General features: G+C 48.0%; 1 protein-coding gene across 20 annotated transcripts in view; it reads left to right on the top strand.

Annotated features, from left to right (window-relative positions):
- DNAI2 (dynein axonemal intermediate chain 2) overlaps positions 1-27411 on the top strand; it is a 375814-nt gene that overhangs the window by 243868 nt on the left and 104535 nt on the right. For all 20 annotated transcript variants that reach the window (XM_078654258.1, XM_078654257.1, XM_078654254.1 and 17 more), the window contains exons 10-11: positions 15177-15312; positions 18283-18429. In XM_078654258.1, coding sequence (XP_078510384.1) covers positions 15177-15312; positions 18283-18429 — 283 coding nt within the window. The remainder of the gene's footprint in view (positions 1-15176; positions 15313-18282; positions 18430-27411) is intronic.

Genomic DNA, 27411 nt, shown 5'->3' with positions numbered 1-27411 from the left:
CCGGCTTTCGGCTGACGTCGCGTGACGTCGGCAAAAGCCAAAGAATCTCGGGAACGCCCCCGAATCTGGTCCGGCATTGACGGACAGGCCCCTCGTCCAATGGCTAGGCTCCATTTATGGAGCCAGCCAATGAATGACGAGGGCCGACCCAAAGCCACACTACAGTTCTCATCAGGATTTCGCCTGCGCGAAAAAGATGCGCAGAGCGCATCTTTTCGCCAGGCAAAACCTAAAAACGTCCCGATTCGAAACAAGCTATATTAGTGTTATAATAACCATCAGCCAGTATGCTATGTTTAGAGTTTAGGGATAGACCTCCGAGGCGGGGAATCAATAATAGGATGTTTGGCCACTGTACTGAAATGCACAGATTTTGGAAACATTATAGAGGAGGGAATGGGTGTCTTGTCTTGTGGTGGGCCCAGACTACAAAAGTACAGGTTGATGACATGTTTAACAATAGATTTCATACACGGTGAAGATATATTATACACACATGTTCAGAGCCCCAGGCTAATGTTACAAAAAGACAGACTTGGGCACATTAAACGACACTCACAAAGGATAAGTAAGAAGCGTATCCTGTCTTGAAAAGTGGGTACATAGTAACCACCCCATAGCGCATTGTAGTTTCAACATGCCATCCTGTTGATGGCAACAAATAGAGAACATTATATTCGGGCCTGCTAGACACATACAGCATGAGAGGGCATATAAAGGCCTCAATACACACAACTTGACATAATACTCAATTGTAAACAAGTACAGATGTGCATGGTTGTGACATTGTGGGTGTTCATGGTCTCATCTGTTATTGACCTGCAGTGAGACAAAAATACATACACAAAGCAAGATTCCTGTCATCATTTGTTTCACATGGTCCTGCAATAGTATGAGATATAATGATTATGTAATTGACAATGGGGATCTATGACTAAAGGTATAGTGTGTCGCCCGCCTTCAAACCACTATTTTAACTGAGACATGCTAGCTGGGCATAACTGGCATCCTGTTCATTACGCCTGTTATTAATTGAATCAAAACGGGTCATCCATTTGCTCTTCCTGAGATTCAGGATGGATCCTATATTGCCTCCCCTTGGACCCAAGGACACTTTCTCAAGGACGACCCATTGTAAATCCTCTGGTCCATGATTGGCAGTTTTAAAATGTTCGGCCAGTGGTGCTCCCTGGACCTCACATCTTATTCTGCTGCAGTGTTGCAGGACTCGTGCCTTGATCTTAAGCTGTGTTTGTCCTACATAGATGAGCCCACAGGGGCACGTTGACATGTGCGGGTGTCAGTCTCAAATGACAAAACGGTGGCATCTTCGGGGATATGCAGGTCAGGATTCTTTATGGCATGGTGCTCCTGTCACAAAAATTAAACCTCAACAGGAAGCACTTACAGACATAAATAAAGCAGGTGCCCTAGTTGAAGGTCAAATTCAGTAATGTATAATCAGCCCCAAAAATTTGTGAGCACAGTTGAGGCAAGGCAGGTGTGCTTTCTCCCCATATCTACCGTCTACAATTAGCTGTAATCCTTGATGGAGGTCTTTGCATCCACAAGTTTCTCAAGCGCAATCCCCGTGTAGTTCCTGTGACCAGGAGGCTGCTTTCTCCTCATCTGCGGCTCTGATCGGTCTCTGACCCTAAATAATAGGCATGTGAACAGAACTTGCATAGAAGCCCCGCCCGTCTGGCCCGCCCCACACACACTAACGGTATGCAACGTCTTCCCGCCTTTTCCCCCACTATGATGAACAGCTCACTCAAGGGACCTCGGCGCCTTTTGGTGAGATGGCAAAGTTACAGACACACATACCATGGTCACTGGAAACAACTCTTCTGGCCATTACGCAGCAATCCCCGTGTAGTTCCTGTGACCAAGAGACTGCTTTCCCCTCATCTGCTGCTCTGTCATAGACCGATCAGAGCAGCAGATGAGGGAAAAGCAGCCTTCTGGTCACAGGAACTACACGGGGATTGCTACAAGAGGCATGTGAACTCACAAAGAAGCCCCACCCCCTAAATCTCCATGAGCACGCGAAAATCCGCGTGTTCGCTGAGATTTTTTGCCATTTCGCGGAATTTTGCGAAAGGCAATTTCGAAAATTTCACCCACCCATCCCTAGTTGGAAACACTGACAGAATTAATAAAAGGTAGAATTTTACCCTAGTGCTAAAACAGTGAGTATATGCAGGCAGATAGATACATGGCATCAATCATGCGTACTCCTGAGATGATAACCTTATCTAAGTGTACCTAAATGTATCTAGCATGTATGTAGGGTGTAAAGCCAAGAATCCCCTAGTAGAGAGCCAACCCCATTACCTGATGGGAAATAATGAAGGACTTGGTTTCGATTTGGACACCCCACAAGGGATGTCACACCACTGTGTGCTGATATTTTTGTGTGTAGGAATCTCAGCGTCTTGTGTCAGAATGGAAGTTTCTCCTCAGGCTGGCCAGGGAAGATGCTCTTCTTTTAAACCCGAAAGGTACCTCAGGGGTTCTACCTAGATGTGTAATGGTACTGTGGGCCTGTCGTCCAAGGATGACGATAGCGGTGACTTTTGAACAGAGTTATTATACAGAAGATGATAATCCTGCAGGCAGGGGATTAAAATATAATACTAAGAATCCTCATGCATAATAAATTAGACTAGTCGAAGAAAACCACACAACATTTATTCGGCAGGTAACTAGGTAAAAGATCAGCGCTAGGGCAGTTATGTAGAGAGGAAGGTAGGACAAATGTAGGTAAAAGGTTGTGCGTCCACGTAGGCCTATACTGGGGTTCATTGGGGCTCATAACAACAGCCAGCACAAAAAGGAAATACAAATACGGGATCCCTACGTAGCTGAGATGGATTTTCCCACTAACTTCGGACCTCTTCGATTTGTATGTGAATACAAAAGAAAACTACTCGGGCAATCCATCAAATAAGAGCCCAAACTCTAACTTTGGCGGCGCCATGTCATATAGCTTGAAGCAGTGTGGTTAAACTGTCGGACAACATAAACGTTGGGATGGTGTAAGTCTGATTCCTGCACCCCCTCGGAAGATGTTGGCCTATTGTCCTGGTAACTCACAGTGCACCATCCAAAACCCTAACCTTACAGGGTAACTGTTAGACCTGACACCTTTTGGCGTGATTCTTCCCCCATATTTTGCCTCTGACTCATGTGTGTTGATGCTGTGCTGGATTTCGTTTTTGCTGATTTAGATGCTTTGGACACTCTGCCACTGCTGATCAGTGTCAGAGTGTAAGTGCTCCTTCTGTAAATTGTGATATTGATGGAGTATACCTAATTGGCATATTTGTATCACCACGAAGTCCCTAGTAGAGGGCACTGTGTGTGCCAGGGCTGGTGATGACAAATGCTACTAGTGGGCCTGCAGCGCAGATTGCGCCACCCACATGAGTAGCTTTAAAATGGTGACTCAGGCCTGCCAGCGCAGGGCCTGTGTGCAGTCAGTGACTGCCATGTCAGCCTGGCCAGTGTCCCCACTGGCTAGGCCCAATCCTTCCCTGTCTGTGCACATCAGTCACCCCTATGGAAGGCTCAAGGTACCCCCCTGGGCAGGGTGCAGTGTAGGGAAAAGGTAGAGCATGTGCTAGTGCAGGTAATATGCTCTGGTAGTGGGCTGCAGTCATTTTGTGTGCTCACTGCTGTAAGGCTATCTTGCTCCATAGAGTAACATGGAGGGGGGCTGGGCCCATGTGATACCAGCCTATCTCCCCATAGGAACAAGATGGGACATAAGTGAAAGATATCCCTGGACTCAGAATTTAATGACACATCTTTTAGTGAAGGGTGTTTTTAAATCCTGGGTTGGAGAATAGCCCTTTTAGAAAGTGGCTATTCTCTTGTCTAAACCTTTCTGTGTGCCTGGGTTTGTGGAATGTCTGCCTGGTCTGGATGTGACAGGAAGGGGCTGCAGAGCCCCAGAGGAGAGGGTCGGAGCCATCCCGGGGATGAAAGGGCACATCTGCCTGCTTGGGAGGAGGGAGGAAGGAATGCCAGATAAGTGCTGGGCTGTGCCTGCCTACCTCCCCCACATTAGCTCTCTCCTGGTGGTCAACTGACCCCACTGGCCCTGAAGCTGACAGGAAGAAGAAAGCCAGAGACACCTCAGTGCTCCGCAACCCCCAGAACTGGTTTAGACTGGACCCAGGGCCTCCATGCACCAAGAACTTCAAAGACATTGGGGGGTATAAGGAAAGGACCCCTGTCTGCAGAGAGTTAGATTCTGAAATTCTGCAACCAAGAAGGAACCTTTGCTGGAAGGAGGACAGCTAGGGAACTAAAGGAAGACTGCCTTGCTGTGTGCTCTAAGGGCTGACCTGGTCTACTGTCTACCTGGAAGCTGAGGAGAAGAAAAGGGGCTTTGCTGTGTGCTGTGACCCTGCCTACTTGAAACTGCCAAGACTCTGCTGTGTGCTGTGTCTACAACTGAATCTCCAAGGGCCTGAGAAGAGCTGGCCTCCTGCTGGGAACCCAGGGCTAAAGGTTCCGAAAGCTATCCCAGGAAACAGCTGCAAAATCGTGCTGTTGGGACCCGGGACGCGTGGTGCTGGACTGCGGAGCGTGAGGAGGAGATCGGTGTGCTCATCGGCACATTAATCGTGAGGGTTGGAGGCTTGTGGAGCCTCCCCTCGTGAAATCTGCTCCCAGGTGGTGGCAAGGTCGAGAGGGGGGTCTAGTTCTGACCAGCGCCCTTTAAAACCCTTTGCCGCCAAATCACCGTCGCAGCCCGGGGCCAGGATCACCCCTGGAAGTTGCTGTTCGTGACCAGGAGCGGCCGCGGCGAAGAACGAAGCCGCCGCGACCCCATTGGCTGAGGGAGCCGAGCCCCCTCACTAACGCCGCGACGGGATTGGCCCGCGCGGCGCAGCGTCATCAGGTGTGGTGTGCCGTGATTGGCTGAGCCCGCGGAGCGTCATCGGCGAGGCCGCGCTGCCATTCGTTGGCGGCCTCGCGCTCAGAGGGGCTCGACTGAGGGCCGCGACCGGATTGGCTGCCTCCGCTGAAGCTGCAGGAGGTGCCTCAGGATTCCCCAAAATCACCGCCGGGACCGGGGAAGAGGTCCGACCCCGCCGAGGGACCTGGAAGCGTCCCGCACCCCTGGCCCGCCGTCCCTCCATCAGGTGAGCTTCACCGCCTCCCCCGCCGCTCGTTGGATTGTCGAGAGCGGGCGGGAGAGGAAAGGGGACCGGCCGGGGCGGGGACGCGTGCAGTCTGCACGGCTGGTGCGCAGTGGTGCGCCTGTGATCAAGGAAGACGCGAGGCTGCCCCGGGGACGAGAAAGAGTCCCTGGGCCTCGCGAGGGGAGTTTAAACAGCGCTTGAAGCCCCTAGTTACACGTACACGTGGGCCTTGGGTCTACTGCTCATGTTGAGAGTGTCACAACTATAAATCAGTGGCCATATTCTTTTAAGTGCTGATTTGAGAGACTAGAGACTATTTTTATTGTTATGCTGAGAACTGCCTATTTACAAGACCTACTAAGAATTAAGTGCAACCTTGTTCTAAATGAAGTGTTTAACGTGCAACCTTTAAGCTAAGAATGCTATGTGTTTTAAAGAAGTGATTATCATGCAACTGCTTCATTTACAGGCTGAAATTAGATAAAGTTATATTTTATATATACTTACCTGTGTGGTCTCAGTTTGTGGTGGATTGGGAATTGCTGTTGTGTTAAGTGCAAATGTTATCCACATTGTCTCCGAGTTTAGCCTAGACTGCTCGCGCCATGCTACCTAGAGGGTGAGCAGGGGTTATCTCAGAGGGTTATTCCGTCGCCCTGACCGGAGCTAGGGGTCCCTACTTGGGCCAAGGTACTTACCTTTGCCAACCAGAGACTCCCGGTTCTAACATTGGTGGCTCGCGGTGCGGATTTTGAACTAATAATTGCACTTGACCTGCAGTGATTTCTTGTACATCACTAGTCTAGTTTAGCGGAACAGGTTGCGCAAGATTTTTTCTTTTTGGTGAAACCTTTTTAGTTGAAAAGGGGTAGGAGGTAACATGTCTCAGACCGCGCAAAGCATGAATGCAGAAGGGGAAGTGGAATTTGAAAGCCAGGAGTTGCTCACCTATAACAAGGAGCAACTGAGAAAATTCTGCAGACAGCTTGAATGCCCAGTAAGGGGCGGCGCAAATAAGGAAGAGCTACGGACAGCTCTGAGGGCCTGGTGGGAGGCCAAACATGGTGTCCCAGAAGCTACTATTGAAGAGGGTGGCGCACAGGAGATTGGGTTTTTGCCCAGTGAATTGCCAGTGGCGAAGCCAGCGTCTAGGGCCGGCAGCACCCACTCCAGTAGGATTATTTCTCCAGAGGAGTTGGAGGAGAATCAGAGAGCTAGGGCCCATGAGATTGAGCTTTTGAAGCTCAAAGCGGAAGCCGACGAGAAGAGACTGCGCCTAGAAGTTGAGAAAGAGGCGCAGGAGAGAGCGGCACAGGAGAGAAGGCATGCTCTCGCTTTGGAGGAGAAGAAGCTCCAATTGGCTCATGAGAGGAGCATGAAGGAATTGGATTTCAAATATAAAGAGAGGGGGTCCAGTTCTAATGGTGGCAGCGCACAACCAGTACAGGCGGGTAAGGTATACATACCAAAGGATCTGGTACAGAATTATCAGAGGGGTGAGGATATTTATGCGTGGTTCAGAGCGTATGAACTTGCCTTAAAGATGAATGAGGTGCCTGAGAAGAATTGGGGAGCAGGATTGTGGAAGCATTTTGAGGCCTCTGGGAGGGATGTTTTGGCACCCTTAGAAGCAAAGGATGCTTTGTCCTACTCCGCCATGAAGGAGGCTTTGTGCCTCAGGTATGGGCTCACTGCTGAACAGTACCGCCAGAAGTTTAGGAACTTCAAGAAGCTTGATTCAAGTACTTGGGTGGAGTGTGTGAGTATGTACACGCGTGCACTGGAAGGTTGGATGAAGGGCAGCAAAGTTACTGATTATGTGGGGTTGTGTCACTTGATTAGTAGGGAGCACTTAAGTAGTTTGTGTGTCCCAGAGCTGCGCCAGCATCTTTTGGATAGTAAGTTAACTGATCCCAGTGAGCTTGCTAAAGAGGCGGACCGGTGGACTAGCACCAGGGTCCACAAGGGGGTGGTAAGTACCCCCGCCAAAGGTGGACAGGGTCCCCAGCAGAAGAGTGGGGGGGACACGGGTAATCAAAAGGAGTCTTCTAAAGGGCCCCAAAGTAGTTCCCAAGAGAAGGTGTCTCAACCCCCCAAGTCTAAGAAGTCCTGGCCCCATAAGGGCCCGCAGGACAAGAAGACCCTCGCTTGCTATGCATGTAGGGAGGTGGGGCACATTGCTCCAAACTGTCCAAAGAAGAAATCTGCACCCACTGGTGCTCCAGCTCCAGCTCCAGCTCCGGCGATAGCCAGTGTAGCTTTGGGAGGGGATTTGATTTCTAGTGGGGAGGAGGGGTTAGCATTGATGACCCTTGTCTCTCTAGGAGACCGAGAGATGGCCCAGGAAACCTTGCTGCCCCAAAACACTAAGAAATACGGGCAGAAGGTAACCATCAATGGACAGGTGGTGGAGGCTCTGAGAGACACAGGGGCCAGCGTGACATCTGTTAGGTGTCAGTGGGTGTCTGAAGAGCAAATTGTTCCCCAGGTACTCCGGCCTGTGGTGGCAGCTGACAGTTCAGTGCGCTACTGCAGGCTGGCGAAAGTTCCATTTGAGTGGGGAGGAGTCTCCGGTATTTTGGAGATTGTTGTAAGTGATGCCTTGCCTGTAGATTGTCTATTAGGTAATGATCTGGAGAGCTCCCCATGGAAGGAGGTGGAGCACAGGACTCACTTGGAGATGTTGGGTTTGCCTGCGTGGATCTGTGTGTCCACCCGTGCAATGACAGCCAGAGAGGGCGGTCTAGCAAAACTGGAGCCTGGAACAGTGGCCCAGGGACCTGCCAAGAGAGGAAGGGGTAGAGGGCGCGGGAAACCGGCCCCCACTGTTCCCACGGTCCAGGAGGAGGCAGACCCAGAGGGGGATGCCCTGGAACCTACAGGGGAGCAGGTGGCCGAACTAGGGGAATTGCCTGAGCTGTCCCAGTGGCAGCAAGAGGGTGGTCCCTCCAGGGAGGAATTCTGCCAGGCTCAGAAGGAGTGCCCTTCTCTCATTGGTGTGCGGCAGCAGGCTGCCGACCAGGCCGCAGGCCTGGGGTCCAAGGAGCATTTGATCTATTGGGAGGATGACTTACTTTATAGTGAGCCTAAGTTCGCTGAGCCCGGCGCAGCCCGTGTGCTGGTGGTACCGGAGCGCTTCAGGAACTTCCTACTGGGTCTGGCTCATGACGTGCCTCTCGCAGGACATCTGGGGCAAGACAAGACCTATCACAGGCTTGTCACCCATTTCTACTGGCCCCAGATGAAGACGCATGTCTCTGCCTTTTGTAAGTCTTGCCAGACTTGTCAGGCCAGTGGCAAGAGTGGAGGGAGGCGCGTGGCCCCCCTCCAACCCTTTCCCGTGGTGAGCACCCCTTTTGAGCGGGTGGGCATTGACATCGTGGGGCCCCTGGATCCCAAGACAGCCCTAGGCAACAGGTTTATCCTGGTCTTGGTGGACCATGCCACTCGGTACCCGGAGGCCCTTCCGCTCAGGACAGTCACCGCCCCAGTGGTGGGCCGTGTCCTGATGGGGATCTTTTCCCGGGTGGGATTTCCGAAGGAGGTCGTTTCGGACCGCGGGACAAACTTCATTTCTAAGTATATGAAGTCCCTGTGGAGTGAGTGTGGGGTGACCTACAAATTCACCACTCCTTACCACCCTCAAGGAAATGGTTTGGTTGAGAGATTCAACCGCACATTGAAGGGCATGATTATGGGCCTGGAAGAGCCCATGAGGCGGAAATGGGATGTCTTGTTGCCATGCCTGTTGTTTGCCTACAGGGAGGTGCCTCAGAAATCATTAGGGTTCAGTCCCTTTGAGTTGCTGTATGGCCACCCTGTCAGAGGACCTCTGGCTCTGGTGAAGGAGGGGTGGGAGAAATCCCGTGGGAAAACCCCTCAGGATGTGTTCAGCTATGTGCTGGCCATCCGCAACCAGACCAAGCGCTTCAGGAAGCTCGCTCAAGAGAACCTGGAGGCTAGCCAGGAGGAAATGAAGAGGTGGTATGACCAGAACACTTCTCTGGTTGAGTTCCAACCGGGCCAGAAGGTGTGGGTGATGGCGCCAGTGGAGCCTTGTGCGCTCCGTGACAAGTGGTCTGGCCCATATGAGGTGGTGGAGCGCAAGAGCGAGGTTACCTATTTGGTTAACCTGAAGACTCCCAGGCAGCCCTTGAGAGTGCTACATGTGAACCGCCTCAAACCCCACTTTGAGAGGACTGAAGTAACTATGCTCATGGCTACAGATGTTGGAGGGGAGGAGGATAGTGATCCTCTCCCTGACCTCCTGGCAGTCAAGGAGCAAGATGGGTCAGTGGATGGTGTGGTCCTCTCCCCCACCCTGACCCCAAAACAGCGGGAGGACTGTCGCCAAGTGTTGGGTCAGTTCGCCCCACTGTTCTCCCTGACCCCAGGTGTCACCAAATGGTGCGTCCACGACGTGGATACTGGAGACAGCATGCCTGTGAAACAGAAGTTTTACAGGGTGGCTGACAAGGTCAGAGCTAGCATCAAGGAAGAAGTTTCCAAGATGTTGGCGCTTGGGGTTATTGAGCCCTCCAGCAGCCCCTGGGCTAGCCCAGTGGTCTTAGTGCCTAAGAAAGCTGCTACCCCCGGTGGCACCCCAGAACTTCGGTTCTGCGTGGACTACCGTGGGCTCAATGCGGTCACCAAAACTGACGCGCACCCCATCCCCAGAGCTGATGAATTGGTGGATCGGTTGGGAGCTGCCCATTACCTGAGTACTTTTGATTTGACTTCAGGGTACTGGCAGATTGCCTTAACTGACGGGGCAAAGGAGAGGTCAGCATTTTCAACGCCAGAAGGACACTTCCAGTTTCGTGTCATGCCCTTTGGGTTGAAAAATGCCCCCGCCACATTTCAGAGATTAGTCAACCAGGTACTTGCAGGGCTGGAGCAATTCAGCGCAGCCTACCTGGATGACATTGCGGTGTTCAGCTCCACTTGGGAGGAACACCTGCAACACCTCACTGAAGTGTTGAAGGCTCTGCAGAAGGCAGGCCTCACTATCAAGGCCAGTAAATGCCAGATAGGGCAGGGATCTGTGGTGTACTTGGGACACCAGGTGGGGAGCGGCAAGGTGGCGCCCCTACAGGCAAAAATTGATACCATTCTGGCTTGGGAACCCCCCAAGACCCAGACTGAGGTGAGAGCCTTTCTAGGTCTCACCGGGTATTACAGACGGTTTGTCAAAGGCTATGGCACCATTGTGGCCCCTTTGACAGAGCTGACATCTAGGAATCAGCCCAGGAAAGTGAATTGGACTGAGGCCTGTCAAACTGCTTTTGACACCCTCAAAACTGCCATGTGCACAGCACCGGTGCTTAAGGCACCTGACTTTTCAAGTGAGTTCATTGTGCAAACTGACGCTTCAGAGCAAGGCGTGGGAGCAGTGCTCTCACAGATCAATGACGAGGGAGGAGACCAACCGGTGGCTTTCATTAGCCGGAGGCTGATCCCCAGGGAACAAAAATGGAGTGCCATTGAAAGAGAAGCTTTCGCTGTGGTCTGGGCTCTGAAGAAGCTGAGGCCCTCCCTGTTTGGGACTCACTTCCGTGTTCAGACCGACCACAGGCCCCTCAGATGGTTAATGCAGATGAGGGGTGAGAATCCAAAATTGTTGAGGTGGTCCATTTCCCTACAGGGGATGGATTTTACGGTGGAGCACCGCCCTGGTACAGAACACGCCAACGCTGACGGTCTGTCCAGATTCTTCCGCCTTAGTGATGAGGACTCCCAAGAGGTTGGGTAGTTCTCCCCACTTTCAGCTGGAGGGGACACGTGTTAGACCTGACACCTTTTGGCGTGATTCTTCCCCCATATTTTGCCTCTGACTCATGTGTGTTGATGCTGTGCTGGATTTCGTTTTTGCTGATTTAGATGCTTTGGACACTCTGCCACTGCTGATCAGTGTCAGAGTGTAAGTGCTCCTTCTGTAAATTGTGATATTGATGGAGTATACCTAATTGGCATATTTGTATCACCACGAAGTCCCTAGTAGAGGGCACTGTGTGTGCCAGGGCTGGTGATGACAAATGCTACTAGTGGGCCTGCAGCGCAGATTGCGCAACCCACATGAGTAGCTTTAAAATGGTGACTCAGGCCTGCCAGCGCAGGGCCTGTGTGCAGTCAGTGACTGCCATGTCAGCCTGGCCAGTGTCCCCACTGGCTAGGCCCAATCCTTCCCTGTCTGTGCACATCAGTCACCCCTATGGAAAGCTCAAGGTACCCCCCTGGGCAGGGTGCAGTGTATGGATAAGGTAGAGCATGTGCTAGTGCAGGTAATATGCTCTGGTAGTGGGCTGCAGTCATTTTGTGTGCTCACTGCTGTAAGGCTATCTTGCTCCATAGAGTAACATGGAGGGGGGCTGGGCCCATGTGATACCAGCCTATCTCCCCATAGGAACAAGATGGGACATAAGTGAAAGATATCCCTGGACTCAGAATTTAATGACACATCTTTTAGTGAAGGGTGTTTTTAAATCCTGGGTTGGAGAATAGCCCTTTTAGAAAGTGGCTATTCTCTTGTCTAAACCTTTCTGTGTGCCTGGGTTTGTGGAATGTCTGCCTGGTCTGGATGTGACAGGAAGGGGCTGCAGAGCCCCAGAGGAGAGGGTCGGAGCCATCCCGGGGATGAAAGGGCACATCTGCCTGCTTGGGAGGAGGGAGGAAGGAATGCCAGATAAGTGCTGGGCTGTGCCTGCCTACCTCCCCCACATTAGCTCTCTCCTGGTGGTCAACTGACCCCACTGGCCCTGAAGCTGACAGGAAGAAGAAAGCCAGAGACACCTCAGTGCTCCGCAACCCCCAGAACTGGTTTAGACTGGACCCAGGGCCTCCATGCACCAAGAACTTCAAAGACATTGGGGGGTATAAGGAAAGGACCCCTGTCTGCAGAGAGTTAGATTCTGAAATTCTGCAACCAAGAAGGAACCTTTGCTGGAAGGAGGACAGCTAGGGAACTAAAGGAAGACTGCCTTGCTGTGTGCTCTAAGGGCTGACCTGGTCTACTGTCTACCTGGAAGCTGAGGAGAAGAAAAGGGGCTTTGCTGTGTGCTGTGACCCTGCCTACTTGAAACTGCCAAGACTCTGCTGTGTGCTGTGTCTACAACTGAATCTCCAAGGGCCTGAGAAGAGCTGGCCTCCTGCTGGGAACCCAGGGCTAAAGGTTCCGAAAGCTATCCCAGGAAACAGCTGCAAAATCGTGCTGTTGGGACCCGGGACGCGTGGTGCTGGACTGCGGAGCGTGAGGAGGAGATCGGTGTGCTCATCGGCACATTAATCGTGAGGGTTGGAGGCTTGTGGAGCCTCCCCTCGTGAAATCTGCTCCCAGGTGGTGGCAAGGTCGAGAGGGGGGTCTAGTTCTGACCAGCGCCCTTTAAAACCCTTTGCCGCCAAATCACCGTCGCAGCCCGGGGCCAGGATCACCCCTGGAAGTTGCTGTTCGTGACCAGGAGCGGCCGCGGCGAAGAACGAAGCCGCCGCGACCCCATTGGCTGAGGGAGCCGAGCCCCCTCACTAACGCCGCGACGGGATTGGCCCGCGCGGCGCAGCGTCATCAGGTGTGGTGTGCCGTGATTGGCTGAGCCCGCGGAGCGTCATCGGCGAGGCCGCGCTGCCATTCGTTGGCGGCCTCGCGCTCAGAGGGGCTCGACTGAGGGCCGCGACCGGATTGGCTGCCTCCGCTGAAGCTGCAGGAGGTGCCTCAGGATTCCCCAAAATCACCGCCGGGACCGGGGAAGAGGTCCGACCCCGCCGAGGGACCTGGAAGCGTCCCGCACCCCTGGCCCGCCGTCCCTCCATCAGGTGAGCTTCACCGCCTCCCCCGCCGCTCGTTGGATTGTCGAGAGCGGGCGGGAGAGGAAAGGGGACCGGCCGGGGCGGGGACGCGTGCAGTCTGCACGGCTGGTGCGCAGTGGTGCGCCTGTGATCAAGGAAGACGCGAGGCTGCCCCGGGGACGAGAAAGAGTCCCTGGGCCTCGCGAGGGGAGTTTAAACAGCGCTTGAAGCCCCTAGTTACACGTACACGTGGGCCTTGGGTCTACTGCTCATGTTGAGAGTGTCACAACTATAAATCAGTGGCCATATTCTTTTAAGTGCTGATTTGAGAGACTAGAGACTATTTTTATTGTTATGCTGAGAACTGCCTATTTACAAGACCTACTAAGAATTAAGTGCAACCTTGTTCTAAATGAAGTGTTTAACGTGCAACCTTTAAGCTAAGAATGCTATGTGTTTTAAAGAAGTGATTATCATGCAACTGCTTCATTTACAGGCTGAAATTAGATAAAGTTATATTTTATATATACTTACCTGTGTGGTCTCAGTTTGTGGTGGATTGGGAATTGCTGTTGTGTTAAGTGCAAATGTTATCCACATTGTCTCCGAGTTTAGCCTAGACTGCTCGCGCCATGCTACCTAGAGGGTGAGCAGGGGTTATCTCAGAGGGTTATTCCGTCGCCCTGACCGGAGCTAGGGGTCCCTACTTGGGCCAAGGTACTTACCTTTGCCAACCAGAGACTCCCGGTTCTAACAGTAACAAATGTGTGTGTAACTTCAGAACATGATAAACCTGATTCCCCGAGAAAATCATGGTTACAGATCTAGATAAAACCTTTTTGTTTGGACTTTCAAGCATAACAAAGAAAATACACAAGAAATACAAAACCTGCAGTTTCAATATTTAATGAAAAAATGAGATTCTTCAGTAAGATATGTGTGCAATATTTAGTAATAGAATGAAACATATCAACATAATTAGAAAAAGAAGAATGGCGGAGAGAATGAATAGCTCCATCATCGTGCTAAAACAATTAATACATCTAATCATATATGTAGTGGAATGTTATGTGCTCCTACTTAATGTTCCCTAACCTAATATGGCCTAGAGTCGGTGATCTGCCAAGAATCCCTGTTGGGTGATCTAACTTCCCGTTACCTGGGGGCAAGTGTCAGGTTGTCCGTCTGGGTGTAGAGCGGGACATCCCTCGTGGAGCGGACAGGAATCAACTGAGCTGGAGTTCTAACATACATCAACCTCTAAGTGTCAATAGTTTGCAACTCTGATTTTAACGAGGAAGTGAATTCATATATATAATAAATAGTGCCCATTTGAAAGGCCGTAATTGTTTAGGTTAGTTGGATAGCATCTTCACCTACTGGGCAATAGTAAGCCAAGATATTTGTGCAGTGATCTCTTTACATCGTACAGAATGTTCAAGGTATCATGATGGTGTGCGTATCAAGTTGAAATTTAAGCAAATGCAGTTTGGGAGAAACCTATCCTGCACTGACACGTATACAAATGTATGTCAAAAGTCCCCATGTTGTAGAAAGAATTCAACCTAAGAAACGTGAGCATAAAGATGCCTTTGTTTCAAGTCGGTCCACATGACAACTCTACACCACGTCACTCCAGTCTACTCCACACTAAACCACTCAACACTATCTGCACCACTTTACACTACTCTACACCACTCTACTCCACGACACTCTACCTCACTCTATCTCACTCCACCGTATAACAATCCACTATACGACACTCCACCGTACGACACTCTACTCCATGACACTCCACTCTATTAAAGTTCACTCCACTCTATGATATTCCACAACCATCCACTCAACAACTCTTTACACTACTGCACTCTTCAACACTCAACTCCACTCTAAGTAGCTCTACTCTACGACACTCCACTCCATGCCACTCTCCTCTACGCCCCTAACATTTAGCTGTGCTGTACAACAGTCACACTGGTGTGCAACATGGCTAAGACACATTGGCAAAGCCAATAGCCCTTGCATAAGTGAGACCTATTGGCTTTGCCAATGTTCACTACCTTTGACAAGAAGAAGTACAGCATATTCAACAGCCATAGCTTACCAATATTCTGCTGGTCTGAATTTTCATCAGGGGGTCGCAATATGTTGTATCTGTGGGAAATCTCTATGAAGTTTACCCAGAGTGAACAGTTTGCAGTGCATTAAGAATCATTGTTCTGAAATTTTCTCGTACAGGTACCACATGGCATATGTTAGTGATGGCTGTTGGAGCCCTGCAAGACCCACAGTCTTCTTCACCACCAAGCTGGATGGAACCCTCGATGTCTGGGACTTCCTCTTCAAACAGAATGACCCCTCGCTGAGTCTAAAGGTTATCCAAACCCTTTCTCTGTGTATTGATTGCTCAATGTATGATCTTGTTCTTAGGCACTATATCTAGCATATGCATCCTGGTGCTCACCTAAGAGCAATTGTTACAAACCACATAATAGCGGTACACTTTATATTTTTTTCAGACTTTTCCCTGACAGAATCCAAGGATAATACATGATTCTTTTTTCTGTTTTAAGTGGTGATGTCAACTCTGTTGTTCATTCAGCACTAGCTATGTATTATCTGTCCTATTTGAAGAATTTTCTGAAGTAGCCTTCTTGAAGGGATATTTAGGGGGAAAATATGGGTTCATCTTTCCTTGACATTGATATTTGTACTCATAGTGGCTATCCTGGGCACCCAGATTTGCCTGAGCATCTTGCCTACAAACAGCAGGGGGAATGGCACTCACACTGTAACAGGGTTGTACTCTGAAGCTGGGGTATCCGAGAACTCTAGTAAGTGCTGGACCTCCTTCAAGACGATGGCGGGGAAGTGAAAATATTTGTGCAAGGCTACCATTCTGAGAACACACAGAGGAAATGGTTGGGAGGTGGGTGGTTTCATCCCACCTTGCTATTTTATGAAGTACTAGCTTACCAGTCGCGCTTTGCTGCGATCTCTGAAGAAAGGAAATTCAAGGAAACTCGTTATGATAACATTCAATTTCCATTGTGTAATTTTTATTGAAACCTATTCATTTTAATATGGAAAACATTTCAAATTGTCGTTTTAATTCTTTTTATTTATTCGAATGCTTGTGGATACACGATTTTTTGTTTTTCCATCTGGTGCGTACATCAGTATTCAAAAGATTATGAGGGCCCTGGGGGGCCGATATTTAAAAAAATGTTAAGCCAGAAACCTTTGCGGGAGTGTACTCAACAACTTCCCAAAGTTTCCTGGCGATCGGATGAATGCTGTTTTAATTCTATTTATTTATTCAAGTGCTTGTGGATACACGATTTTTTGTTTTTCCGTCTTGTGCGTACATCAGTATTCGAAAGATTATGAGGGCCCTGGGGGGCCTATATTTAAAAATAAATTATGCCAGAAACCTTTGCGGGAGTGTACTCAACATCTTCCCAAAGTTTCCTGGCGATCGGATGAATGCTGTTTTAATTCTATTTATTTATTCGAGTGCTTGTGGATACACGATTTGTTGTTTTTCCGTCTGGTGCGTACATCATTATTCGAAAGATTATGAGGGCCCTGGGGGGCCGATATTTAAAACATTTTTATGCCAGAAACCTTCGTGGGAGTGTCCTCAACAATTTCCCAAAGTTTCATGGCGATCGGATGAATGGTGTAGTAATGCATAAAGGACAAACAGACAGACAGACATACATTCGTTTTTATATATATAGACTAGCCAGAAATTAGGGAACAAATCCAGCAAGTACCAAAATCTGCTTTCAATTAGACAGATATATGGACAGGCTACACGTATTCACACACACAGGCACACACACAGGCACACACACAGGCACACACACACACACACACACACACACACACACACGCTCTCTCTCTCTATGGTGGAAAAGTCACACATAATTTTCCTGAATTTGTGGAGATATTTTGTGCCCAAAATTGCATTTTTTATGGGTTATAGTCTGCCAATGCAACAGATTTTCTGTTGCAGTAAGTTTGGCAATAGAAACTCGCACATTGGTAACTTTGGTTCTCCAGTATTGGTAACTTTCATAGATTCCCATTCGCCCACCCTCCTCCCCTGGGAAAGCTCAGCCTTCAGCAAATGTGGTTACTGTTACACAACAGCTACGAAAATCTGAGGCTCTGAGGCTCTCTCAGGAAGGTTCTTTGGGGTGAGGCTAATCTGATTGGTTGTTACATGTTTTTTGTCTCTTTTGCAAAAAGAGGTGGATATGCTACAAAATGAGATGAGGCCTAGGCCTTTCTTTCTCTTTTGTATCTACTGCTATGTTATTTTTTATTTACCGAGGCTCCGACGATGGGGAATGATACAAGCTATGGGAATCTAGGAAAGTTACCAATACTGGAGAACCAAAGTTACAGGTAAGTAACTTGTTTTCTTCTATGTTGGCAGAACACGTGAGTTCAGACTGAATGATCAACCCCATCAGGCCAGTCATCACTGTGATGGCAGCAAATTCATTGTGGGTAGCAATTTATGACCTTCCACTTTAATATTCAGAAAGTAGGTCAAAATGTGACCCACAGCGATTCAACCAACTTATCAGTACATAGGTTGGCTCATAAAATATCATAGGACTCGCAAAAAGCCTGGTGCAATTCCCGACCCCTTTTGGCGAGCCCTATTTTAGTACATCTGATCCATAGCTCTTTATATTAGCTCTCTGTGCGCCTTAAACCAAGTTGTGCATGCTATCTGCCCTCTAGATCCTGCTCCTCACTGTGCCCATGTGTTGCAAGCTATTTCTCCGTCTCCATGGACCCTGTGCTCTTTGCACAACCTAAGTTGCCTATCCCTGTACAGAAGGTTACAAAGATGTTCTGATTGGGCTTTGACAAGGATAAAGCAATGGAAGCATGGAAACGATCTTTCTCTATATCGATTTGCTCCAAAATGCCAATTCTATAGGGAACACAACTGAGTAGGACATACAACCTTCATAAATGAGTGGATTTGTAGAAGAGAAATTTACATTTGATTACGTCTACACATTGAAAACTTGATTTCATTATTGTTCCTCATGCGAACATTTGAATATGACACCAGAAGATTATCAGAGGTGGCAAACTTACAGTGGATTGCTGCCATAAGCAATGGGCCTGATGATTCTGCAATAGTGGGAGATGTTTCAAATTAGTGAGCTGGCACTTACCCGTAATAGCGTTCGCACCTGCTTTAATGCTTATTGTGCTTTAGTGTGATGTAAAGTGTTCACTTCGATAGTATATGCCCTGTCGCTTTTTGTCGCATTCATACTGGTTTTCTTATTTCAATCCTTCTTTGGGGCAGGTGTGTGATGAACCTCTCTACAGCCTGCGCATTCAGGAGACTGGAAGAATTATCGCCTGCGGCTCCAAGCTAGGAACCACAACTCTGCTAGAATTCTCCTCTGGACTCTGGACCCTACAGCGGAACGAGAAGAACCTAGCCACAACTGTAAGATTTGTTTCAGACTTTTTCTGTGTTTGAGCATATGTGCTAATCTCTGGATGCACGAGGTGCAACTCAAATCCATGCTGCAACCATATCTTACTTATTCAGATGTTTTGTGTTAGGCACACCAGGGGCAGTATTACAGAAAGGGCCCCCGGAGGCGCAATGTGCATATGTGCCCTCTTTGTGCATCCCCTGAGCACTTTGGTATTATAGAAGGAGGCACCGACGCTTGTGCGTCCCCTTCTATAATACCGGTAGCGCTGGCGCACTTAATGTGCCAGCGCTGCCTTCAGAGGGTATTCCCTTATTTGCATAGGGGCATGCCCTTTGCAAATGAGGGATTTCCTTTAACTTGACTTGTGCACGTGCCATATTAAAGACAATGGCGCAGAGTCAAAGAAGCCGGCAGGAGGCGTACTGACAGTGCGCCATTTAAAAGGTGGCGCACCATCAGTGCGCCTCCTCTGAGCAGCCCTCTGCAGGGGGTAAAGGTGTCCCATGTAGCCCTCAGTCATCCCCTTGCAGGTGGGTGCAGTCACTGACTGCACCCGCCTGCAACGGGATCTCTAATCCCCTTTGAAAGTGCAGGCTGGTGGCGCCTGCAGAGTGAAAACACAGGTGTTTCACTTGTGAAAGTCACTCAAAGTGAAGTTAACGAGTGGCTTAAGTAGGCTGACCCACTGACGGTTGCTGTATGCTCTAGTTGGTGGAAGCAACATGTGAATGCCACAACAACAGACAGATGGATGAAGAGAGGTGTCTGAATGCCCTTTTAAGTATGTATATTGTATATATAATTTTAGAAAAATCAAAAGGTCTTGGATGGTGCCAGACCTAAAAGGAAATTGCTTTATTTAAAAGCAATCACAGACATGGTGGTCTGCTGACCACACCAGGCCACTATTCCTGTGAATCTAACCAATTGTAGTGGGTTTCAATTTGTGACCTACCTCAAGCATATTAATGAGGTAGGCCGAATTACAACCTACTACTAAATGGGTGTTTTGTCAACTAACCTATTAAGATATAGGTTGGTTTACAACATACCAGTGCATTTGGTAGATGTCGTGGTGCAAATTGCACTCACTTTTACAAAATCCATTTTAGTGGATTCCTAATAAGAAATTGTAGATTGCAAATTGTTATTCGATAGAGTTTACAATTTTCTATTAGGAATCTTTAGAGATCAGGCCCCTAGTTCTTGCTCAGAAAGAGTGAATACCGAAACGTGTAGCTCTTCTTTTGGAACCTAATTGAGAGAAATGGCTGCTTGTAGGAAAGTGAGTTTTATGCAGTGAGGCTGGTTAGGCTTCACTAAGCAATACTCTCACAATACCTCAAAATATGTCCTGTGAATTCACAATAATAAATCCCTAGCTCAGTCCTGGTAGTGTGGCATAGAGCAGTCAGGCTTTACTAGAGGAACATGTGTTGAACATTTCAGAGTACCAACATGGATGATACATAATTGACATGACGCGAAAGAAATCCAACACCAATATATTAACGTAAAAGCAGATTTGTATATAAATTTAGACACCAAAATGAACACGATTGTATGAGTATATCTGGAGTTATGGATTTTGGAAGAAAAATAAATCAGTTCAATTTACTACTGCAAAACTTTAACGTTGCAGTCGATGGAGAAAATCACTAGTGACAATCTGTCACTTTCAGGTCAAGTTCAGTGGAAACCATGAGATGGGAAGGGGGGTAAGGTGATGCAGACCCCAGGACCAGGCCACGACAGTCTGTGAATTCTGACTGGTTTGTAGGGCCCGGGTGCAGAGTTTTTCTGGCTGTCCCTGGTGCTGAAGCGGGAGCCGTGGATGAGCTGGATTTTCCGCTTATATGTTGTTGGTGTGGAAAATGGATGCAATAACTCAACAACGGGCCACTTTTCCCTCGAGGCACAGCATTGAACAAAGGTAGTGGTAGCCTAACTGACCAGGAAAAGGCCTTGGCCGCGACAAGCTCAGCCGTGGGTTACTTCAACGTCCTGGAGTCCGGAGGAAAACAGTAGCCCCCTGAAACTTGCTGGAGGTGAGGACCATGTTTCCCACACTGCACTTTACCATTTACTTTTGTAAGATGGACAGTGATTCCTTGGGTCCATGAGCGTGCTTTACCTCGGGCTGCAGGGGACTAGTGCCTCTAGTCCAAGGGAGTTCTGCAGTGGCATTTGCCTCTTAGAGGGGTTCCTCTTTCCTGGGGAACTGGTCTCTGGTTCAGAACAAGTCGCAGTCGTGCAGTTGCAGAGTGATTGCCACAAGTGCAGGGTATCGTGCCTTTGATTTGTGAAGGTCCCAAAGTCTCAGATTCAGATCTCTTCTTTGTTCTTTGTTGCACGTCGAATCAGATCTGAGATGCTGGTGCCTAGATTTAAGAGTGTTAGGGGTGTGGGCGTAAGTAGTTAATGGGCAGCTAGCCCCAGCGGCTAATCCGCCCCTGAGGTGACCACATCCGAGGTTGGTGCCACCTTTGCAACCTGAACCCTCTATTCTCCACCTTATATAAATGGCAGAAACCTTCTTCCGCTGTACAGACCAGGTTGCCCATCTTAGGGGTGTGGCTAACTTGGGGGTATACACCTCCTGTCTAGATGATTTTTCTACCTGCCCAGGAGAAAATGTGCCTGAGGTAGGGGGTTGGCTTTTCCTTCTTTGGGACACAGCCTTAATGCATATCAGAGGCAGTGTAAGCTTTGAAGCTCACCGCCTTGATATGCTGCTTCACTAGCCATCCTGTCAGAGGGGGAGGTGTCACCTTCTTACCTGGCAGGCCTTGTTTCTGATGCCTGGGAGTGTTCACACCCCTTGGCGTGGGGGTCAGATTCCTGTCTTGGCAGCAGAAGCTGCAGGCTGTCAGCCAGGGCACAGGATAGGTTGTGGCAACTAGGTGGGCAACCTCTAAGGTAGCTACCGGTTGCATGCCACATCAAATCTGACTCTGGGAAGCAGCTGGATTTGATGGGACAAGCTGTTTGATACCAAAATGCCACTTTTCAGTGAGACCATACTGGAGCTGGTCACCTTGAGGTGTGTGGGTGCCAGCCCATGTTAACCTATGGCCCCCTGATCACTTATAGTAGCCCTAAATGGAAAGAGGCTACTATAGGGAAGGAGTATCCTCACCACCAAACTCTAAATCAATCCCAGAAACTCTTATTCAATCGCTAACTTAGCAGGGTCATCAAATTCAGTGGTAGTGTTGATGGCTAAGAAAATGTCATTTTATTGTTTGTTTATATAGACCCGAGGGCCTACAAAAATGGATAGGAAATAAATAAACCACATTGTAAATTGTGCCACTAATGGCCTAAATGTCGGGGCTATGGACGTCACTGCCTTAACGGCAGATTTGATGGTATCTCCTGCAATAAAATGGATACTTGTAAACTTTCCAAATGAAAAAATCTAGCAAGAAAGGCTGGAAGTATCTGCTGAAGGAAACATAGTTAACAAATATATCATCTGAATACTAGCTTATTTGGCAGGTCTTGCAACCTAGGATGCAAGGCATTATATATCCTTACAGAGATGCTTTTAGCAGGACACCTATCCCGTAGTTAGGAGTTTGCCTAAAAACATAAAAGTTGTAATGAAATCAGTTGATCTTCTTGACCACGTGAAGCCAGATTGCAGTCTCCTCAACCATTTTTGGTTCCCTAAAACATAAAGTGAAATTTTTCTGGTATTTGAGTGTCTATCTACTGTTAGGACTTGGTGAGGAATAGCGGAATGTCAGCTCTATTATATAAAATCATAGAATCATTAGACGGTTTTCATTCTTTTTCACATTATGGTCCCCTTTTGCCACAAAGGGGAGTTATCAGTGCTTCCAGTTTGGCTCTCATTGCAGAGTAGGTAAAGATTTCAAGGAGATACTTTCCTTTGAGACTGGCTAGCGGATTCCCTTTGTACCTTCCTTCCCTCTCCCTAAATACTTAAGGCACATTGATAATGTCAAGCAACTCGGAAATGATTTTGATGGCCCTCTCAGTCTATATTCTATTTAGTTTTTGGACATTGTTCAGTTGTCTTACAAGTTTCTGGAACTTCCTTGGATTCCACGTCTCTCACTTTAGCAATGGGTCTGTGGGGTAGTAGTCTCCTGTCTTTTTAAATTCTACAAAAGCGATGTTCATTTCCTTCAGAAACGTCATGCTTTTTCTACCAGTGTCAAGTTATCACTGGTGTCTTTAGAAAAACAGATAACCATCTCAGACGTTTCTAGGACAGTGACAAGTCCTGCCCCTCATGCTTTTTAGAAACATTACTCTCTTGACACATCTTCCTGCAGATCTGCAGCCTTCTGTGAGCATGTTCTTCTCACTGCTTTTGCTTGACATCTAGTCACAAGCATGCCTCCTCCCCTCTTAACATTTCATAGCAGTAACATCGTGTTCCCTGCCACTTGGGGATAAAGGGTGGCAAGATAATGAAGTAATGCAACCTGGCATGTTGAAGGAATCACATATGTCATGGGCTGATATGACTGCCGGCAAAGGTAGGTAGAAGCGCATGTGCAAGCGCGTGTGTGCAGTGTTGCATAGTTCTTCATGGACACATTATTGTTTAAAAAGCTGTTGTATGTTGACTGCTGACAAACCTATACCATTTTTTAAGAAGAAGTGAGAGCAAATGACTATGGGGCAGATGTATCAAAATACCTATTTGCGATTCTCAAATAGCGATTTTTTGAGAGTCGCTATTTGAGAATTGCAAAATGGTATGTATGTAAAAATTCGCTAATTTTTAGCGATTTCTTAAAATTCCTTAATTGCGATTAGCAATTTGCTAATCGCAATTAAGGAATAATTTCCCATTCATTTCTATGGGCCAGGAGGCTACAAGTTGGTGGTAATTTGCGATTTCTTAGTGTAAATTCGCAAAACTTGATTGCTTCTTACATAGCATTTAAGGAATCGCAATTTGCGATTCCTTAAATGCTTAGGCAATATTAAGGAATCGCAAAATTTGCCATTCCTTAATATTGCGATGTGTTTTAGATGATACATACCATTTTCAATTTTTTTTGTCGCAAACGCTGCTTTTTACCGATTCGCAGCGTTTGCGACAAAAAAATCGTTTGATGCATCTGCCCCTATATGTCCCAGATTTACTAGGAGGGAATCCTTTTCTATTAGTAAGAATCCGCTTTTGTTGTATTTAAGCAGTAGTTATCTACCATCTGGGCCTTTACCAGAACTTTACTTTACGTTCAGCTATGTACATCTTTGCAGAAGCATAACCTATGGCTTGGAACACTGTTCTACTTTAGCTGGTGCGATAAAATATCTCTGAAAGCTCCATCAACGGGATAGCACAAAATATGTGACTACCTCACACCCAGGATACACATTTGAAAGATCACTTTTTTTTAGATCTATTTTCTTGTTCTTTTTCCACTTCCTCCTCTGTGGTGATCCAGCTAGCGTATACACCATTGCAAAGTACTTGTCAGATGCTGTTAGAATGATGGCTATATAAAAAAATCAAATCTAAGCGGGTCATTAGAGTTTAAATGGCCGGCCGCAGTATTGCTGGTGGAGCAGAGGCAGAAACTCTACCACACCAGTCTGGACAGTCTGCCTAATTAGATGATTTCTGCTATGTTGGATTGTGTTATCAGAGGACTCTCTCTGTCTCTTTCCTGCCTCTTTCTCTATTTAAAAAAAAAAGGTTGATGGACATAATGCAGAACAATGTCATACATTCGCCCCAGTACAGAGATCTAAGACTAAATCCATTGTTTTGTTGCTTCCCATGCCATTCCAGTTTGAACACAGCCATATGCAAAACAGTCTTGACCCTGCTCCCCGTGAGAACAGTCCAACCCGAACTTCCAAACAAAGTCCTCCCTGGACTGGAAACGAGCATCCTAGGACCGGGTTCGGGGTTTCATCCCTCATCAGCAAGGCAATCTTGACTCCAATGACATGGAGAACCCTGGACCCATGGCTGGGCATACCCGTCCCCCTCGGGTGACAAATGCAAAAAGAACAATTGATGAACAGAATGCAGAAAATGCCATATATTCATCCCAGTACAGAGATCTGGGCCTAAATCCATCATTTCTTTTGCTCCCCATGCCATTCCAGCTTGAACACAGCCAAATGCAAATCAGTCTTGACCCTGCTCCCTGTAGGAATAGTCCAGCCCGAACTTCCAAACTAAGTCCTCCCTGGACCTGAAACAAGCAGCCTAGGACCGGTTTGGGGGTTTTACCCCTCATCAGCCAGGCTGTCTTACCTCCAGTGGCATGCAGAGCACGGGACCCACGTCTGGGCATACCCGTCCCACTCAGGCTGACAAATGCCAAAAGAACAGATGATGAACAGAATGCAGAACAATTTCATACGTTCACCCCAGTACAGAGACCTGGGCCTATATCCATTGTTTTTTGCTCCCCATGCCATTCCAGTTTGAACACAGCCATATGCAAATCAGTCTTGACCCTGCACCCTGTGGGAACAGTAGAGCCTGTACTGCCAGGCGAAGTTCTCCCTGGACTGGAAACAAGCATCCCAGTACCGGTTTTATGGTTTCACCCCTCATCAGCCAGGCTAGCTTGACGCCAGTGGCATGGAGAGTACAGGACCCACGTCTGGGCATACCCGTCCCACTCGCGGTGACAAATGCAAAAAGAACAATTGATGAACAGAATGCAGAACAATGCCATATATTCACCCCAGTACAGAGATCTGGACCTAAATCCATCATTTCTTTTGCTCCCCATGCCATTCCAGTTTGAACACAGCCATATGCAAATCAGTCTTGACCCTGCTCCCTGTTGGAACAGTCCAGCCAGAACTGCCATGCCAAGCCCTCCCTGGACTGTAAACAAGCATCCTAGGACCGGTTTTGGGGTTTCACCCCTCATCAGCCAGGCTATCTTGACTCCAGTGACATGCAGAGCACGAGACCAACGTCTGGCCATACCCGTCCCACTTGGGCTGACAAATGTAAAAAGAACAGTTGATGAACAGAATGCAGACCAATGTCATACGTTCACCCCAGTACAGAGACCTAGGCCTAAATCCATCGTTTTTTTGCTCCCCATGCCATTCCAGTTTGAACACAGCCATATGCAAATCAGTCTTGACCCTGCGCCCTGTGGAAACAGTAGAGCCTGTACTGCCAGGCCAAGTTCTTCCTGGACTGAAAACAAGCATCCTAGTACCGGTTTCGTGGTTTCACCCCTCATCAGCCAGGCTAGCATGACTCCAGTGGCATGGAGAGTACAGGACGCAACTGCAGAGCTCCATCATGTTGAGAGAGCCCTGCACCAAACAGCGTAGAACATTGGCAGGAACCGCCGTGACTGCGGTTCCTGCTAATAAACTAAATATGACTGCTGACTTGGTGGACATTTATAAATGTGGTGGGTGGTTCCTCCAACAGGGGGACAGAATTATATATTCTGTTCTTCTGGTGAACAATGGTCCGTCCATCCACATATAAATCTTGACCTAAATCTTCAGCTAAGTCTCCACAATCCAAGTGTAAGATTCCCACTGCAGCCTTCTTAGTGTGTTCTTACAGTGATCCATGGAGACACAAATAGTTTTTGCCAATTACAGTTTGTGAGAACTTTGGTCAGTATTGCGGGAAAAGTGTGGGTTTTGGGTGCGGTTAAACTGCACATGCACTTTATTCCCCATTCTGAAGTCATAACTATTTTGTTTCTTTAGCTTTGTCTGTGCTGCCTTTTCAACCAGTTCTGGAACTTCTCTTGAGACTTGTGAAGTCTGTGACCCTGTGGGGACATTACGTTTGGGAGAAATATGCAATCCTCTTATCCCAGGCAGTGTGTGAGGAAGAGTATCTAGTTTTCCAAGGGGTTCAAATTATGTGTTGATGAACTGGGTCTGACTTTGTTTTCCTTGGCTGTCTGTCAGTCTCTAGTGCAATTACTGACTGTAGGAAAATGGGTTATGAGCCATGTAACCTCCTTTTACTACCACCCTGAATTTTGTTTTGTTACTACACAGTTTTGGGACTTTTATTTTGAATGAGTCTTACTAACTGAGTCTCACTTGATGTAACCTCTGCTAAGTTAGATTGGGAATGTTAGCCTTCAGTGTCTGCCTTTTAAAACAAGGTCTGCTCGTGTGCAGCTTGGGTAAGATCCAGTTTGTTGACTGAACGTGAACATGTGTGCACACGTGTGGGATGAGCAAGTGGTGCTACTGTCCAGCTCAGCGCGGTATCTGGGCATTGATAACCTGTTGCAGAAGCAACCCTTTAGGGATTGGTGCTTTTTAGATATGTGACTTCTAAGTCTGTAGCATCTAGCTGAAAAGTGTGTGTGTGCTTTAATGTATTATATCTTGTGGGTGAAATCTGCTCCAAAGTACAGTTTTGCCATAGTTAAGCATAGGCAGATTCAATGTCCATTTTTCAAATCTGCACTCCTTCTGGCACTTGAAGATATGTCCAATATCAGTGCTTCTGCTCCTAATTAGGCTCCTTGCTTTTGTTTCCCAGACAAGCCCAAGTTAATTACACTGCTGGCCAGCCAGATGACCATAGGCTTCCCCACACAATAGAGCCATTTATTGGGCATGTTCCTGGGAATGGAACAACAGCAACAGACCTTGCATGAAATAATTACTTTTTGCTGTCCACCAGCGTAGGAAGATTCATCCCAAAGAGGATAAAGGGGCGAAGGCTTGACCTCTGGAGCCATTCACAGTAGGGGCTCCTCTTTGAAGTTTTAGAGGGAACGCATCAGCCACCTGTCGCAGTTAAGGCTGTGGGTCAAGGCTGTGAGAGCAGTCTTTTGAACAGACACATCTTGAAATGTCCTAAAATGCTTTGCAGGAGGGATATGGCGAGGGTGGAGTGATGATGTTTCATCCTAGGATTGGACAGAGGGGCCTACTGAGAAGACCACACAAACAAGCATGGGCAAAACCAATAGGTCTCGCCTTTGCGAATGAGACTGGCTTTGCCAATGTGGTTTAAACATGTTGTG

Source organism: Lissotriton helveticus, chromosome 7 (assembly GCF_964261635.1).
Source record: "Lissotriton helveticus chromosome 7, aLisHel1.1, whole genome shotgun sequence".
Classification (NCBI taxonomy): Eukaryota; Metazoa; Chordata; class Amphibia; order Caudata; family Salamandridae; genus Lissotriton; species Lissotriton helveticus.
This window is presented reverse-complemented; position numbering and strand designations above follow the sequence as displayed.